This window comes from Castor canadensis, chromosome 6 (assembly GCF_047511655.1).
Source record: "Castor canadensis chromosome 6, mCasCan1.hap1v2, whole genome shotgun sequence".
In the NCBI taxonomy this organism is placed as follows: Eukaryota; Metazoa; Chordata; class Mammalia; order Rodentia; family Castoridae; genus Castor; species Castor canadensis.
In genome coordinates, this window is record NC_133391.1 from 163,680,466 (window position 1) to 163,698,707 (window position 18,242).

At 38.4% G+C, this 18,242-nt stretch overlaps 1 protein-coding gene across 1 annotated transcript in view; it reads left to right on the forward strand.

Moving 5' to 3' along the window:
- Positions 1-16,872, forward strand: part of Marchf11 (membrane associated ring-CH-type finger 11) — a 101,728-nt gene extending 84,856 nt beyond the window's left edge. Inside the window, exons 3-4 of the mRNA XM_074075354.1 lie at positions 1,703-1,895; positions 16,424-16,872. Coding sequence (XP_073931455.1) covers positions 1,703-1,895; positions 16,424-16,746 — 516 coding nt within the window. The 3' untranslated portion in view covers positions 16,747-16,872. The remainder of the gene's footprint in view (positions 1-1,702; positions 1,896-16,423) is intronic.
- The last annotated feature ends 1,370 nt before the right edge of the window (positions 16,873-18,242 follow it).

The window sequence follows — 18,242 nt, forward strand, 5'->3', positions numbered from 1 at the left end:
ATAACTTGATAAAAGGTAGCATGTTGTATATAGATGTGGTGGCATCCATCTAGAATGGATGCCAGCTATGTATGTTTTTTTAAATTCATTTTTATGTTGCTTTACTTAGGGAAAATTTTAATAAAAATTAAAACTAAACAAGAATGAGGGACATTGGCATTTCACATTTAGTTGGTGACACCAAATTTAAAGTACTTTAAGACTCAAATACCTGGCAGCTTGGAATTAATATGCTTTAAATTATTTCAGGAAGTTAAGGAAAAGAGCAACTTAAAAAATATGCTTGAAATACAACATTGATTAACTTACAATGATAAAATAATATTGGTCGGTTTAATTGTTCATTCAGAATTGCAAAAACAAGAACCATTTTTCAACAAATGAATCTTCACGCTTAAATGAATAGAAGAATATTTCTCACATTAAACAACTTTTTTAAGGTTTGCTTCTGTTTTGAAAGAAAAGCAAAATTAATGCCCTTTAGAGTATGAAATATTGCAAATATATGTTGGCATTTAACCTGTAACTAAATGTAGAATTTACTAATAGCCACAAATAAATATGCAAGGTCAAATGCAGAGTTAAAATAGTACAAATAGATTATTTATTTATGGAGTATATTTGCTGTGCGAGACAGGGAGATTAGGAGAGAGAGGCAGACTGTGAGGGGGAGAGAAATTACAGGCAATAGTGGATTTGCCATTGCAGGATGCATACATTCAGACTTAAGGTAAGTAAGAATTTAAGGAAGTGTCAGATTCATCCAGTGAGGACTGATTACTCAAGCTCATTTTAGAAGACAGTGTTTAAAACCGTTTGGGAGTTCTTCTGACGAGTCCATGCTGCAGCAACAAGAGCTCTTTTTCTGCAGGTCGTTCGGAGTTTTCTGTCTCAAGCACATGAAAGTGAAAACATGACTAAATCTTCTCAGGTTCACGCTGCCCTTGAAGGATTTTTGATTGTTTATACTATAAATCTCCAACATTGATATTTAAGACTCCAAATTCCTTCTCCATTAGCAGTGTGTACTAATATAGTTCATGAGTTTCTAAGATACTCCATTTGTGTACAAATTCTAAATCTTGACGAAAATACCTCTTGAATTAGCCTAGATAATAAAAAGTTGGTGACGTCTGAGTATATGAGATGTGTCAATAACAAAGTACAATTTTATAGTTCTCTTATGATTGTTCTAGAATGTGTGACTTAAATGACTTTTTTACTGGTGTTCCTGTGTAGCTTATTTATTTGCCATTTTTACATTTTTGTACAAAAATGAAGGAATTGTCACTTGTTTTAAAGGAATTAAATGTGTTAATAACAAAATTAATACAAGATAGTGGAGTCTTCGCTATGTATTGCCACAGTGTATTTAATTCCATGCATGCTTAAAAGATAACAGTGTGATTCCAAGGTACTAAATATCCCTCGGTCACTGCATTCAGAACTATTATCTGAAGTAAACTAGAATAAACTTACAGAAGGGTGAATTACTGAAAATAATGAAGTTGAGGCAATTCATTAATCTTTATCTGCTTGTCTGTTTTTTATAGTGTGGATAAATGGAAAAAATCATTTGGGGACTGATCAGATAGCAAGGGGTCTGGCATTATGAAGAGAAACATGGGGCTGAAAATGTTTTTTTTTTTCCTTTTAAATTTTATACAGCACCTTTTTCTTATATCCCTCTGTTTTCTTTTAGTGGCAAAGCATTTCTATAACACTGGTTGAGAAAGTTCAGATGATTGCTGTAATCCTAGGATCCCTGTTCTTAATAGCAAGTGTGACTTGGCTCCTCTGGTCAGCCTTCAGCCCCTATGCAGTGTGGCAGAGGAAGGACATCCTTTTTCAAATCTGCTATGGAATGTATGGTTTTATGGATCTAGTGTGCATAGGTAAGACCATGACGTTAAACATTCACCAACTGTCAGTACTCCATTTCTTTCAGCCATTATCTTTTTACCAGTTGGATCTAATCTCATAGAATGTTATGGTGGTTTATATTATCTTCATTTTCCAGTTAATTAACTATCTGGGGTGGGGAGGGGAGCGTGTCATAATTCGGACATTTTGCTAAAAAGCATAGCATTTATTCCAAAGTAGTTTGAAAAAAATAACAGGATAACGCCCACTTAAAGAGGTACTTTTGCAACTAAAAGGAAGGAAGAGGGTTGTAGAAAGTATTTGGTGGTGAGCAATATAAGGGCAGTCATATATTTCTAAGGAATAAGAGCAAATCGGTTTCCTTTATATAGCTGGGGAAAAGGTGGACTGATGCCTGGGGCAGTGTTGTACATTTAAGGTGAGGACAGTCACCTTAAAGACCTGCTTCATGATTGTGGCTCGGATTCCCTGGGGACATGAAGAATTCCTTGGAAGCTTCAGGGCTGGAGGGACAATGTTCCCTGTTGGCTTGTGTCCCTGTTTTTCCCATAAATCCTGTGGCTTAGTAGACAAAATGTATTAAACCTTTTAGCTGTAATAGACTGCACAAGAAAAGGTTATTTCTGCATTTTACTTGATCTGTCATTTCCCTAATAGCATAAGAAAACAGAAACTGGTTCATGCATCATTTATATTGTGTGTGTGAGGTTGCCACAGGCACTGTGGTGGTGGCAAGTCAGTGGAGGTGGAATGAGGGTGGTCAAAGAGGGACACCAGAGGTGTCAGGAGACTTTCCCTGTCTGATGTGGTTTATAGCCTCATGGGTTGGAAAAGAGCTACAGGTGGTAACCATGATTTAAAACAACAGTTCTCAAAATGTGGTCCCTGGACCACTGGCAGTGCAACATCTGTACCACGTGTTTATAAATGCAGATTCTCAGGCCCTGTCCCTGAATCAGAAACTTCAGCCATCTGTGTTGCACACCCCCCAGCCAGATCAGATGCACACTTAAGCTTGAGAACCACAGTACCAAGGAATGGATGCTGAGTTTGGGGTCAAAAGACTTGGTTTCTAATCCTGACCTCTGCTAGGGCAGGTCAACTTCATCAACCCATAATCCCATTATCTCATCCATAAAGAATGGGATTAATAATACCTAAATTGTAGGTGTGAATAAAGAAAATAAGGATCATAAAATAATTATGCTATTAATTGGATGGTAGATTAAACATATTTGAATAGGTTAGAAACACTGAAATAGCTTTAGGTCACTTTAATTAATGTCTGAACTTCTAGACCCCTAATTTAACTAGCAGTTTCAATACCCTTAGCCCATTTTTTAAAAGAACTTTATAAATATTTAAAATATCATCAGCATGACTTTCCCTTTCCTCCCTTGTCACTAATACAAGACTAGTAAGAAAGAAAATGATCAAATTTCAGACCAAAAAGAAAAAAAAGAAGGGAGGCAAATGTGATGAGTAATATGTAAACTGAGCAGAAGTCGCCTGAATATTTGGCTAATTGTGTACATGAATACTTTGCATTAAAGGCGTTAATGAATATATAAGCATGTGGAAACTGTAAATATGGATTCAAACTCAATCTCTAGGATAGCTGTAAATAAAGAATAGCCACAAAATTGTTTGATACATGGAATTCCTCAGCCACCTTAAAGATAGGATTTATTCTTTCAATTTGAATGTTATAAAATGTGGTATTCCATTAATATTAGAAAGGAGATCCTTCAGAAATTAAAGGATTTTGAAAGTCTTCACCATAAATAAATGATAAATGTTTGAGGAGATTGATACCTTTAACTTGAATTTAAGCCCTACACAGTGAATACATATGGGGAAACATTACATGGTGCCCCCATTAATATGTATATTCTGTCTTTAAGTATCAGCTAAAAATAAATTTTAAAAGGAGGGTAGATTTAAAAAAAAATTAGCCATACCCTATTCAACTTGGAGAGAAAAATGTCCAGTTGACTTTCTTGACATCATTTCAACACTAAAAAGGACCATACGTTTCCTGGTTAGGAAACTATTTTTTTTTAATTTCACAGCTTACATTTACTGTGAAGTTATATCTTAGCTTTTGATTGTTCCTGTCAGCATTTTAATCAAGATTATTAGGATTCTGCTTTCAGGAGCCCAGACATATGAACTAATGATATTTTAGTAGTATGTAACATATTTGGGCTTCTCTTTTGAAATGTGAACATTTTCCCATTTTATAAAGTCAAGTTTCTTAGAAACAAAAATAGTTGCCATTTTTCTAAAGACATTTTGGGAAGGTAATTTTTTTCTCAGTTTTAACTACCAACAATACTTTTCATTGTTTTTTGGCTCATGAAATGCAAATCTCATCATTCAGTTATCTATTTTTATATTTCAAAAAATATTTAAGAATTCAGATTGAACATTTTTATTTCTCTTGGCAATCTCATTAATTAGTCTGTTTTGCTTCAGTGAAAATTTTATTTATTTTCCTCCTAAGGAATTAGGAAGCTAGTATAGTAAAGGAAACAATAGCCAACTGAATTGTGGTTAGTATTACTCCCTGCTAACATTTAAAACTAATTCAAATGTCGGTTACTTAAACATAGACAGATAGATTGTACTTTAAAAAAATGACTGGAAGACTTAAGAGTCAGAGTTGGAGAGAAAAGCAGGTATAAAGCTTTGAGTACCATTTGCTCAGTTCAGCTTAACATCCACTGGAGAGTGTTCTGTGTCATACAAGTGCTGGGCTTCAGAATGCAAATGAGTCATCACTTTCCTGCCCCTAGGGGCTCAGATTCTCATGGGATTGGGGGAAGTGTCCAGAATCCCTAACCAAAAATAAAAGTATGAAGCTGAGAGCTGGTAGAGGGGACCCCATGTTTATGTCTGATGTCCAAAACTTATCACAAGACTTCCAAAACCACACCTCGAACAAAGGCTGCCGCAGCCTCACACAGAAAACACTTCTGTAAGAACATCTGCCCATGGTCTTCTCCATGTAAGTGGTCCTCTAACATCTCTGATTTTAATCCTTGTGGCCAAAGATTGTGGTTTCAAAGTGTTTTTTGTAGTTCTCATTTTGCCTCACTCTCTTTGAATATGCACCAATTTACTATGACATATATATTCCTGTTGGAATGCCGCTGCAGATCAAGCTTAATTATTTATTGGAGAATCTTTAATGCAGCAGGATGTGCTGTCATGGAGATATGCACAGGAATTGGTAGTTGGATGATATTGGGAGACATGGACACTGGGTATTGCATGGAGCAGAAGGTTCCAGGCAGACATAGTGGGGAAGTAATAGCCAGGCAGGCTGACAGCTGAATAGATACTTGACTAGGAGAGATGGCCCTTCTCCCCACAGGAGGACGAGAGGTCTGTTCCCAGTAATAGGGTTTATAAAGTATTGGATATGTTTCTACAAGCTTCCCAAACTCAATCAAACCTACATGAGAAAGAACAGACTGAGAGCTTTGAATATTCTTAACAAAATAATTAAGAAGCTCCATACATGTTTATTCCAGAATCCAAAAATGATATAATCCAGCCTATTTATATAATGTTTAGGAAGGAATTGAATGGTTGAACAAATTTAAATATTTACAGAGTATTTACTTACTTGGGGAAATCTGTTTACTGATTTCCAGACACAATGAATTTGTTGTTGATTTCTTTTCATTACTAATTAATAATTTTTCACATTTCCCCAAATTTAGATTTTTTTTCTTGTTACAAATGTTTCAGATTCTCCTGCCAGTCTAGGCACTTTTGAAATATTGAAATATCAGGAGAACTGTCTGTAGTGATAAATATGTTCCATATCTGTGCTGTCCAAGTACCATACACCCTGTTTAATTAGGCTGTTGAGCACTGGATATGTGGCTAGTGATAATAAGAAACTAAATTTTAAATTTAATTGTGTCGAAATTACTTAAACAATTTAAGTAGTCATTGTGGCTAGTGGTCACTGTGTTGAACAGTACAGGTTGTGCTTATTGAATGACAAATGCATAACAACTCTGACCTCATCTGTATAAATACTGAAGGATAAAGTGACCATGTAAGGAAATTGAAGTATGAAAAGATAAAAGTTTTACATTTGGGAAGCTCTTTTAAATATTTCAGTAAATGATAATCAGACTGTGGCTGTTCACAAGAAAACCAATACAAAGCTTTTAATCCTCTGGATGAAGCCAGTGGCAGCAACTTAGGAAAAAATGAAAATCCCAAAGCAGACTTGTGTTGACTCCCTTCTAGGAAGATTTGCACAGTGGACAAAGGGAGTTTAGGTTAACAAACTCAGGAAGGAGCAGGGAGAAGATAGGAGTGTCTCATATATCCTCTGGTTGTGTGACTTAGAGTACCCTTATGAATGACCACAGTTTGAGGGAGTGGAGGTGGCCATGTGAGGATGGAGAGTCATTTGATTAACTTGCATCTAAAAACTGAAGGCAGCCTCTGAATCATCCCAGAGGAGATGGAGCAAGGTGAGGTGTGTTCCTTTCATGTTCTAAGAGCAACAAACTAAAACCCTGCTCTGTTTGTGGGATTTCCAAACAGAATTAGCAGTCCACATATCTCATCTAAAAATATTGTAAGTTACAGGCAAATTCATGTCTGGAAGAGTTTTGCTCTTCCCTGGGATATTATGGGAGGATATTTGATATAGTTACAATATATATAAAAGCATGATTTGCTTTGTTCTTTAAAAAATATTCTTGGCCAGGTGTGGTGGCTCCTATGCCTGTAATCCCAACTACTTGGGAGGTGAAAATAGGGAGAATAGCAGACCAAGGACAACCTGAACAAAAAGTTAGTGAGACCCTATCTCAATCATCAAGCTGGGCATGGTGGTCCGTGTCTATAATATAATCCCAGCTACACAGGGCATAGGTAAGATGATGTCTGTCCAAGGCCAGCCTCAGGCAAAAAACACAAGACCCTATCCAAATAAAAGCTAAAGTGAAAAACAGGCTGGGCCACCATTCAAACAGTACAGTTCTTACCTTGCAAGTGAGAGGCCATGAGGTTCAAACCTCAGTACTGCCAATATATAAAAAATGAGCAAAATAAAAAACAGTTCTTATTATGCACATAATACATTCATGGATACATGTAGAATTTTGTTTGTAATTGTGAAATGTCTACAAAAAGACCACTTCACACACTGCCTTTTCTGTTCTGCCACTCCCTATACTGAAATGCCCCTCTGAACATTTTAATGTCTATTCTCCAGGACCTTGTGCAGCTCACAAGTCCACAGGCGTTTTATTTCATGTGCATGAGATCACACACTATGTGCACTGAGCAAGGAGTCTTTTCCTCTCCTCCATGTGCTCTCCAGCTCTCCCTGTTAGAGCAGTCGTACCATGACTTATTTCAGTGGTTGCTAGCCACTTTTGCCACTAGGGCCAGTGTTGTAAGGGACATCTCTTTATGTGAGTATTTCTGATTTTTTTTTTTTTTTGGTGGTACTGAGACTTGAATTCAGGCCGTCAAGGTTGTTAGGCTTCCTAGGCAGGCGCTCTACACTTAAGCCACTCCACCAGCAATATGAGTGTTTCTGTGGACAAGATTCCAAGAAGTGGTAAGTCTGAGTTTGGTAATGAGAATATGTTAACTTCTGACAGGTCCTTTTCAATTCCCCTCTAAAAAGGCTTGACTATTTATCCTCCCCTCAAACAAGAATTCCTGTCTTCCCACACTTTGCCAATCTTGGATGGCATCACTTTTTCGTAGTGCAATGGGTAGAGTTGTTTCCTTAAAATCAGTTCTATAAATGGTTAACTGGGTGTGACAGTTTTATCCAAAAAAATAACGATGGCCACACTTGAGCTTCCTGATTTCTTCTGAGACCGTGGCTGTGATGTGAGGGACAGAGGGCAGGCATGCCACCTCTCCCTTCTGAAGCTGAGATGCAGCGGCAGCCAGCAAGAGCAGTGCTTGCTGCCTCTCCACAGTCTGCCCTCCCAGATCCTCCAGGGGCACCAGGGTCAGTTTCTTCTATTTCCCTGGAGGCAGCTGCACTCCCCAGTCTGTTTCATTTTAGGGTAGGAGGTGCCTCCTGAAGTTGTTTTAAGAAATTGTCTTCCCTTTGTCACAAGCTCTGTGGTTATGATGCTGATGTGTTATTTTTAATCTCCATCTTGCCTCAATTCTCAGATTAAAGCAGAAGCTTGCAGAATGGGGGAACTTTCTGCACGGTGCCTGTGCACACACATGCTGATCTACCCACGGGACCAAGATAGTGAATAAGCTTAATGTGGTCGCTTATGCTATCTTGCTTCGGTTTTGCTTTTTTAAATTTTTTTATTACTGTTGTGCTGGGTGGAGGTACATTGTGACACTTAGAAAAGTTCTTACAATACATCAAATATACATGAATTCACCCCCTCCACTATCTTGCTTTTGAAAGCTACCCAGACTGGGGAAATCTGAAAAGGAAGTGAGATATACTACAGTGAGAATCAGGTCAAGATATTTTCTCCTTAATGTATCAATTATAGTTAATACTGAAAAAAGTGCTTTTTCTGCTGGAATTTCATTTTCTCCAACATAAACCTTTTTTCTTTTATTAGAGGTATTGGAGTTTGAACTCAGGGCTTTGGGCCTCCCAAGCAAACACTGTACTACTCGAGCCACACCCCCAGCCCTTTTCTTGTTGGTAGCTATTTCAGATAGAGTCTTTGGCCTTGGACCACAGTTCTCCTGGTTCTGCCTCCCACACAGCTGGGATTACATGCATGTACCACCACACCTGGCTTGTTTTTAAGATGGGATCTTGTTAACGTTTTTACCTGGACTGGCTTCAAACTGCAATCCTCCTGTCTCTGCCTCCCTGTAGCTCAGTTTATAGGCATGAGCCCCCATTCCAGGCCTCCAACATAAACTTTTTAAAATGAGTATATATCATAGTTGTACAAGGGGATGCATTGTGACATTTACATATGTGCTTACACTATATCTTAATTAGATTCACCTCCTCCTCATTCTCCCTCACTCCCCTTCCCCACTTCTTAGAACAATTTCAGTAGGTTTCATTGTCTAATTTCATACATGAGTACAAAATACATCCACCATATTTGCCTAATTTCACCTTCTCCTTATGTCTTCCCTCCTCCCACTGATACCTACAACTGGAAAGGCCCTCCAAGCATAGACTTTAATTTTTCTATGTTTTATCAAAAAAGTAAATTCTTGTAGTTGTTAAAGTTTTTATCACCTTCTAGCAATCATTTTTCATAGTTGATCATTTGTCTGACTCCTTGGGTTCATACAATAAGAATACTAAAGTTACCAATTAGTAATATATTCATATTTCATTGTAGAACATAAGAATAATAATTACAACACATTACCACACTCTTTGATTGGTTTCATTATTTATATTTACATTTAAAATAGCCAAGATGATACTTCTTTCTTGCTTTTGGTGTTGTTTCACTTTGCTATTTTTTTTGCAGCTAGAGAAGCTAAAAGTAAAACATGATTTAATGTTTCATTGACCTGAAACTTAAAAAGTACATTTTCTAACTTCGTGTTATGAGGAAAGAGGAGGAATTTTCCCCCTCAAATTTCAAGATAATTAAACTCAGTTACTGTAAATAAGTTCTTGGCATCAGGAGCAGTCACTTACCTACTTAATGACAGGGGCATACCCTAAAGTAGCCTGTGGTTTATCTTTATTGCTTTCCATGGAAATAAACCAATTAGCATAAGCAAAGCTTAATTAAGAAAGTAAATCTTCTGTTATGGAAAAATAAAATTCTAATATATTCCAAGCAACATAAGTGACTTTTACATTGTCTCCTCCATAAAAATTTCCATGTTTTCCGGCACCTCTCAGCATCACTCAGAAGTTGACAATAGTTTTTAAAAGCATTTTAGGTGAAAATTGTATCTACCAAAAAGAATTATAAAGAAGTTAGCATTGAAGTTAAGACACGTCATAATTCAGAGCAGGAAATAAAAAACAATAAAAGCTTTCTTAAGACCCTTGGAAAACCTCAAGTTCATTGACACAAGGATCACTCACCTCAGACAAGTGTGCTTGAAGCAACTGCTGGTGAGGTGTGTGAAATGTGTGCCTTCAGTCACTGCCAATGGATAGCAGTTTTGAAAGCTGTAAGATATTTGTGGATATATAAAATTTATCCAGTAGTTCCAGGTGAATAAGGTAAAATTACCAATAGGACAATCATCACATTCGTTCTGTGCTTTAGGTCCTGTGGAGGTACTGTTCTCAACAGAGGGGTTGGAGTCTCTGAGTACAGTGAGCTCTTTCCTAGGCTTACTAGAAAGAGGCAGGACCACTGATGTGACTGGCACAGACCACCTCACGTTGAAGATCCTTTCTCTATGGAAAGTGGAGACTAAATGCCAGCCACCACCACTCTACTACACATACTTCTCAGGGTGGCCCAAGCTGGGAAGGCCTTCCCCACTCAAAACTGTCAGCAATTTACATCAAAGAACTCCACATACATATAAAGTAGATTTTTTTTCCTTCACAAAACATCCCCAGATCCAATCTTTCATCACTGCCTTCCCTCTCCTACCGGAATCAACACCGAGTTCTGGATCGAGTCACTGGGGTCATTTGGCAAACAAAGCTTTAAAGGCAGTAAGTCGGCGTTCAACCACAGAGCGATGGTGCAGTGAGCAGGCTGCTTGGTCCCAGGGTTGACCCTTGGGGTTCTAGTGGAAGGCGAGTTGTAGGAGGTGTTGCTGTATTTGTCTCATTCTTAGTTTTGTAGGAAGCACTGATGTAGATAAGTCTTCATGAATCATAGGCACATTAAAAAAGAAGCTAAACCTAAACACGGTTTGGCATAATAACCAGGAAAATTGATTAGCCCAGTGTTTCCTTTCTGAATCTTCACATCACTATAATTTCCCTCTAGACATAGGAAGTGTATCAGCCATTTCTGCTCCGGGAAATGTTTCCATTTCCTGGGGTATAATTTGATTGGGGACCCACATCCCCCGTCAGCACCACAATTTGGCTTCTTAGGAGACCTTCATCCAGCTCCTTGTGTAGGGGATAGAAACATTCTTCTGCTCTTGCCCAGAGCCCCTTGGGTCTTCCTGCCAGCTTCATCCAGGTAGAGAACTGCGCTGTATGGCTGACTGCTCTCTAATGGGGTCTGTGGTATGTGCACGACCAGAACAGATTTGCATACTCTGCCGACTCATATGGAATTATCCCTTAAATGGAGTAGAATTTCTTTACATGGATAGACCATTATTTCCTGACTTCAGAAGATGTCAGCATGTTCCAGACCCCAGGAAATGACACCACTTCTTTTAGAAAGAGGCTGATGGAACAGGTCAGCCTGAAACAAGATCTGAGTCCATCCTCCACACCAGCCCCAGCCCCGATGCTGCACACTTGGAGCACATTATGGGCAGGCTCCCGGGACAGAGGCAGAGCGGCACTGTACAATTTGAAATGGTTAAAGGAAAAACAGATCTTAATCCTTCATATCCTTTGAGAAGTAGGTCATTATCTCTTTTCCCTGGAGGCACAAATTACAGGCTTTTCTGTGCCTTAATCATACTGATGTTTACCAATTTCTGTAAAGAGTATTATCATGCTTGGTTATTAGTGATATTGCTGCTTTTTAAAACCCCAGGAAATAAAATAGAAGGAGACTTGTTTTTGCTACTTGCCCTTCTGGGTTGTACTAGAAAGGTCTCTCAAAGCTAATTAACCCCTTAGGTCTCTCAAGAGATAAACAAAAAACAAAAACAAAAACCAACCCAAGGCACCCTTCCCCTTATGTGACCTTGTAAAGTTCAAGTTCTTTTGAAGAAGCACTAACATAATGTGCAGAGCTGCAGACCATGTATGTTGCCATTGCTGACTTCCTTTTCCTCCCCAGGAAATTGTGATACATTCAGCTGTTTCTCTCCACGGGGGTGGGCAGTTTAGGCAAGGAGGCTTTGGTTAGCTATTGAGCCAACGTGCTTTTATATTTCCTGTGTGCTAATCCTGCTAATCCTGCAGTGCAGGGTGGAGACAAAAACAGAATGCAAGGGTCTCATTCTGATTTTGTACAGCCTGGGATGAAAGCATGGTTTTTACATTTTTAGATGGTTGAAAACCATCAAAAGTAAAATATTATTCTATCACTTGTGAAAACTACATCACATTTAAACATGAGTACCCATAAGTAACAGGACACAGCCATATTCTCTCATGTGTGATAACTGTGAGAAGTCTCAACATGGACCAGAAGGTTTGCACAGACTGAAACATTTACTATCTGGTCCTTTCAAGTTTGCCAAACCTTGAAATTTAACATGCTCCCTGCTTTTCCTACCTGCTGCTAGGAGATATTAAGAGAAAGAAGAAATTAAAACACAACTTGAAAAGTGCCAGGATAAAAATGTGTGTGAGAACTAGTGGGGAAGATTAATCATACTTAGGGCCAGTGAAGTATATGGAGAGGAAGAAAATCTTGAGCTAAATTTTGAGGAGCAGGAATTAGGAAGGGGCCCAGAGAAAGGCAACAGCCTCAACCTATGAATGTATGTGTGATAACAATTATGATTTGTAAGGAAATTTGGTATGGCAAGCAGAAGCAGCTGATTGAGGAAGTAGCCCGGAGGAATATGTCCTGATCATAGAGAAAGACCCTGTAGGTGGAGCTTGGGACTGAGTGCATGCTAACAGCTCAGGACCCATGAAGGATCATTTCCTGGGTCTGACGGACCACTTGATATTGAAGAAATATCTTTGATAATGATGAAGATTGGAGGAGAGAGATCCATGCTGGAGAAGGCAAGAAAAATAATACAACAACCCAAGCAAGTGATTAGGCTTGCATTAAGACTGCCGGGAAGCTGCTATAATTAAAAGAAACTGATCAAAGATGTAAGTGATCCATGCAGTAGGAGTAGGGTAAGGTTGAGGGAGAGGGGAGAAGGGGAGGTTCAACGGCTGTGACTCATAGAAGCTGATGTTAGTTACTGAAGTGGAGGGTGTCAGAAGAAAGTGAAGGTAGAGAAACATTTGAGATTCATTTTGAGTATTCTACTTTGCAGAATTTCTGGGGAATCTATGTAGATGTGGCCAGTAACCAGCTGTGTCGAAAGGGTCTGGAGCTAGAGATTGACATCTGGTAGTTGAAACCAGTGTCTATTGGGGAAATGACAAACATGTTCTTCCCATCGACTTCACATCTAATGACACAGAGGCAGCACCATAGAATGAACTGGGAGTTTCTTCTGCACTGTCTCCAAGAAACTGTTATCATTTACAGTCCTTAACACTGTAGGATCATTCTACTTTGGGGGTGGAGTGGCTCTGACCACTGATACTTAGTAACAAGCCAGCCTCTGATATTTAGATTTATGTGTCATGGGAAGTTTTTAGGATAATTCATTGTCCTTGCTAGGTTTCTCACACAAGAGTTATTGCCAGCGGTAATGATGATCCTGTGTTTGAGAACTTTAGCTGTGAGCTGTTACAACAAGTACACCATTCTCAGATTGGTCCTATGAATTGTACGTGGTTCTAGAAAATTCTGAGAGTATCAAAGGTCTGTCTAGTTTATATTCAACAACAGAAAATCAGCACATTCTTTATGGATTAAGTGCATTTCATGTGAACTATTTCTTTACATTATTTGTTTCTATTTGGACATCATTAGGATATGTATTCACAAAAACCCCAGATATAATTAGGACATTGTAGCTTCTAGAGGCTTGGATTTGTTTTGTGAACTTAGTGACCTAGTGATGACATGTATATTATTTTTCAGTATTCATCTGCCTGCCTAAGTTTTATCATACTGCATTTTTGTGCATTTTAACCTTTGTTATATAGCTCAGTCCAACAAAAATAATTAGGTACATATAGAAAGAACTTTGGAGGCAAGGTATGGTAGATCAATTCTGTAATCCTAGTTACTTGGGAGGTGGAGATCAGGAGGATCATGATTCCAGGCCAACCCACGCAAAAAGTTCATGAGATCCAACCCAAATCAATTGATAGGTGTGGTGGCACATGCCTATTCACACAGAGGAGCACAAATAGGATTGCAGTTCTGGCCTGCCCCAGAATAAAACAAGATCCTATCGCGAAAGTTGCAAACACAAAAGGAGCTGCCAGAGTAGATCAAGTGATAAGTGGTAGAGCACCTGCCTAGCAGTTGTGAAGCCTTGAAATCAATCCCCCAAGTACCACACACACACAAAAAAAGACAAAAAACCCCACCTTTGTATCTGATTTGACAATGGGGAAGAGACATTTCAAGTAATTACCTCTATAGTCAAATCTAAGTTTCCATAACTGTTAAGTATTTAAATTGTGGGTAGTTTGAGAAATAGATGCTTAATGCATTTTTTTTTTGATTCTAGCAAAGATTATTACAACAAAAGATATCATGGATTATATTCTTTTTTGGTTAATCCTTTCAAGCAACCACACTCTGGCTTTCACCAAATACCAGCAGAAATTAAAGAATCAAAAATGGGACCAATTAATGAGATGGATTCTGAGCTGCCCAAAGTTAGACAGGACTCAAAATCAGTCAATTTCTGGTACCCACTGACTCTTTACAGTGATAAGGAGTTGCACTTACAAAGTTTTCACACACACACACACACACACATACACACATCAGGAGCGGGATAGATAACTCTGGAAGGAAATTGAAGCTAGAAATCGTGAGTGCTTGCATGATCAGGAAACGTTTTTCTGGCCAAATATTAGCTGCTCACTGTGGGTTCTTTCTCAGGGCCATTTTGATTATGCAGTGTTCAGGGCTTTACCCTAGTTTCCATGATTTCATCAAGCAATGCATTTCCTGGGAAAGCAGAAGTGTAACTTACCAGACAAAGCCCTCATCCCTTCCACTGCTGCCTTTAAATATGTCTCCTGACCCTTTTTTCTCCAGGTTGGGAAAGGAGGGTGAAGTGAAGGGGAGAGAGAGAGAGAAAGACATCATATCTCTTCTTTTTATAAGGCCATTTGTCCACAAGGGTCCCACCCTTGTGTCCTTATTTAACCCTTTGTACCTCGGAAGGACTCCATCTCCAAATACCATTATACTGGGAATTAAAGGTTCAGCATATGAGAGGCATTTATTCCATAGTAATCTTTTAATAGGTCATTCTACCTAGAAGGACTGTCATACACTGGAAGTCTAGCATGAATAGGATGTCATACTCAGTATTTACATTTAAATAACTTTTGAGTCCCAATCTCACCTCTAATCATTCATGACTTACAGCAACTCTACAAAGAGACACTATTTTGGAACAATTGTACAATAAAGGAAATTGAGACCTAGAGAGAAATAACAAATTGTCAAATGTCTTTTTGGAAAATGCCTTCTGTAGTAGTGGTTATGAGAAGACATGGCTGCTGTGATCTTTAAATCCAGGGATAAGGACTCATTCAAGTCTGTTTATGGTAGTGCATATGATTTTGTTTCCTTTAATTCGTTGCTGTCATCCACTGAATCACATTCTGTGATGTATCCATTCTTCAAAGGATGAATATTGATATTGGTGGTTAGATTTTCTTGAAATACAAATAATTACTTAACACTTTCAACATGCTTCGTTCCTTACGTTCGTGAAACTTTGTCTAGAGCATGTGTCCGGGAGTAAATGCTGATGGACCCGCTCATTCTCGGGTCCATCATTAGAAAAACGGTTGAGCCAGCTGGCATGTTGCACTTACAGGTATATATATATACCACCTGCAAGAAGATTCTTCTCTGGCCTCTCCACTACTTAAATTAAGTGTATCCTCACTTCATCTGAGGGGCCCTCTCCCTCTGGGACTTCTTTTTCTGTGACAGTCACAGATCCAAAGACTTTTGGACTACATGCTGCAATACAAACACATGAAAAATACAGGTTGTGTGGTGGGTGAGGAGCGGGCAGTGAGGATGGCCCTGGGCACCAGTGTGCTATGTCTGACTGACAGTCTGACACTTTATGGTCCTGAGATTCTCATATTCCTTTGTTTATTTTCCTTTATTTTCTGCTCAAAAACATGTGGCCATCAGATGCAACTGCAGAGCAGTTGAGAACATGGGCTCTGAGGCCTGCTTGGGTTTGATTCCCAGCTCTACCACTTCTATTTGTATACTCGCTCCTGTCCAAACTTTTTTCTGACATCCTTGTGGTTCGCTTTCCTTGCTTGTAAAATAAGGGAAATGTTAGTATTTATTTTATAAGGCTACAGTTAGAATTGAATACGATATTGCACATAAAACTTTGTAAATGCTGAAGGTATATCCTGAGGCGTGATGGAGCAAGTGAATCACATCTATGAGCGTTCAGCTCTCTATGTGTTAGTGAACTCTCCCTCTTTGAACATTGATTCTTCCCATATAACATGGGGTACCTTTCCAGTAGCCATAATATTTGAGTGCTCAGAATCCTGTATTCTTTGATAGTGATGAATAACAGAGAAGGGACTATTTCCTGGATCCCTTCTATGCAAAATAACACTCCAACTCTTGATCATCACCAGTCTTTTTATTTTTCTCTTGAATTTTAGGTCTCATTGTCCATGAAGGAGCTGCAGTTTACAGAGTGTTTAAGCGTTGGCGAGCTGTTAATTTGCACTGGGATGTATTAAATTATGACAAAGCCACAGACATTGAAGAAAGTAGCCGGGGAGAGTCTTCCACAAGTAGGACTTTATGGTTACCATTGACGGCTCTGCGAAACAGAAACTCATTCCACCCAATGCAGCTAACCTCACCCAGGTTTCAGTGTGGCTATGTGCTGTTACATCTGTTCAATAGGATGCGGACCCACGACGATTTGTCAGAAGACAACAGCTCGGGGGAGGTTGTGATGAGAGTGACTTCAGTGTGACAAACATATATGAGGATGCAGTGTGAACCACCCTGCACATTTTGGAATGTAATTGCAATGAATGGTGAAACCATAGCACTTCTAAAAACACACATCTATGAACTTTTTAAAAAATATGCTTTTTATATGAACATTTGAATTGCAAATACATTTTCTGAAAAAAAAGTTCCCTTGTTCTGTTTTCTGACTTTTCACATCTTTTTATAAGTTAGTACTTGAAATCATTATCCATATAATTTAACTATGTGGTTAAAAGAATGATGAAAGATTTAATTTTAAATATATTTTTATCAAACCTTTTGCTGCAAGCGTAATTTTTCAGGCAGTGTGAATGGGGTGGTTAGAGTGCTATAGGAAGATTCCAAAGTGCCTGTTGAGGGCACAAGGAGGTGCTCCATGGTGCTCTGTGGTGGGTCCTTCTTGCCTTACGTTGGTTGGCAGACTTGAGCCCATGACTTTTCCTTGTGTCCCTAGCCTGTCACTAGGAATGCAAGTTCTGGGTCTTATGACTTGCTGTGTTAACTTCCTACACAGTGCAGGGAGCTTCCAAAAAGAGAAAAGTGAATAGTGTAAGATAGTTTTACTGTAGTTTAGGCAGGGCAAGCTAAACACTTAAAATCCTCAGATTTCACCAAAACACTGCATAATATGCATGTTATTATAATAATGTACATGTCATAATATTAGCGCGTCAAAAAAAATAAGACTGCCTCACGTTTGCATAGCTCTCTAATAGACTTATCACAATTAATTTGGTAAATTACTAGTGTTTTAAATTATATGAGCACTATCTTAATTAGATTTTCTTTTTGTAAAAGCTTATATACCTACTTAATCATTTTAAACACTAATCCTATTACTTTGTTTAATGAAGTCCTATGAAATGTGTTCACCAGCAGTGAAAGTTTTTCTCTTTCACTAGATGAACTAGGTCAGTGTTTCTTAAATGAAAAGGGGAAAAGAAAAATGAATCTATTAGTTTCCCAGAAGCAGGTTGCTGGCGAGTGGTACCTTGGGATCTTATACCTTTTCATCCTCCCAGTGGAGGTAACAGGCACAATTTTCATGGACAACGGTAAGAGAAATGATGAGGATGTGGGCATGCTCTCTTTAGAAACACGAGTTGAACATGCTGGTGGTTTGAAGTAATTACAATCAGATTTAAAAGTCATATGAAATAAAATGCTCTATTTTATTTTAAAAAACCTTGAGTAATCAATAATGGAATAGTTCATATTTACAGGTAAGCATTGTGATTCCTTATAGCAAGACCTTCTAATACTTGAAATAATGTTTGTAGTTAAAAATCTGTGTCACAAATGACAAGGATGTGACAATTTTCAGAGTTGTGGAGAATGAATCAAGGGGTCATGAAAGAAGGAAATTCAACCAGTATTTAGGGGCAGATTCAGGAAGTATCGAGCATCCTGAATAATCCAAATTTTGGATTATTGGGCTTATTTTAAGCAGGTGTTATATGTGCACAGCCCTGAGTG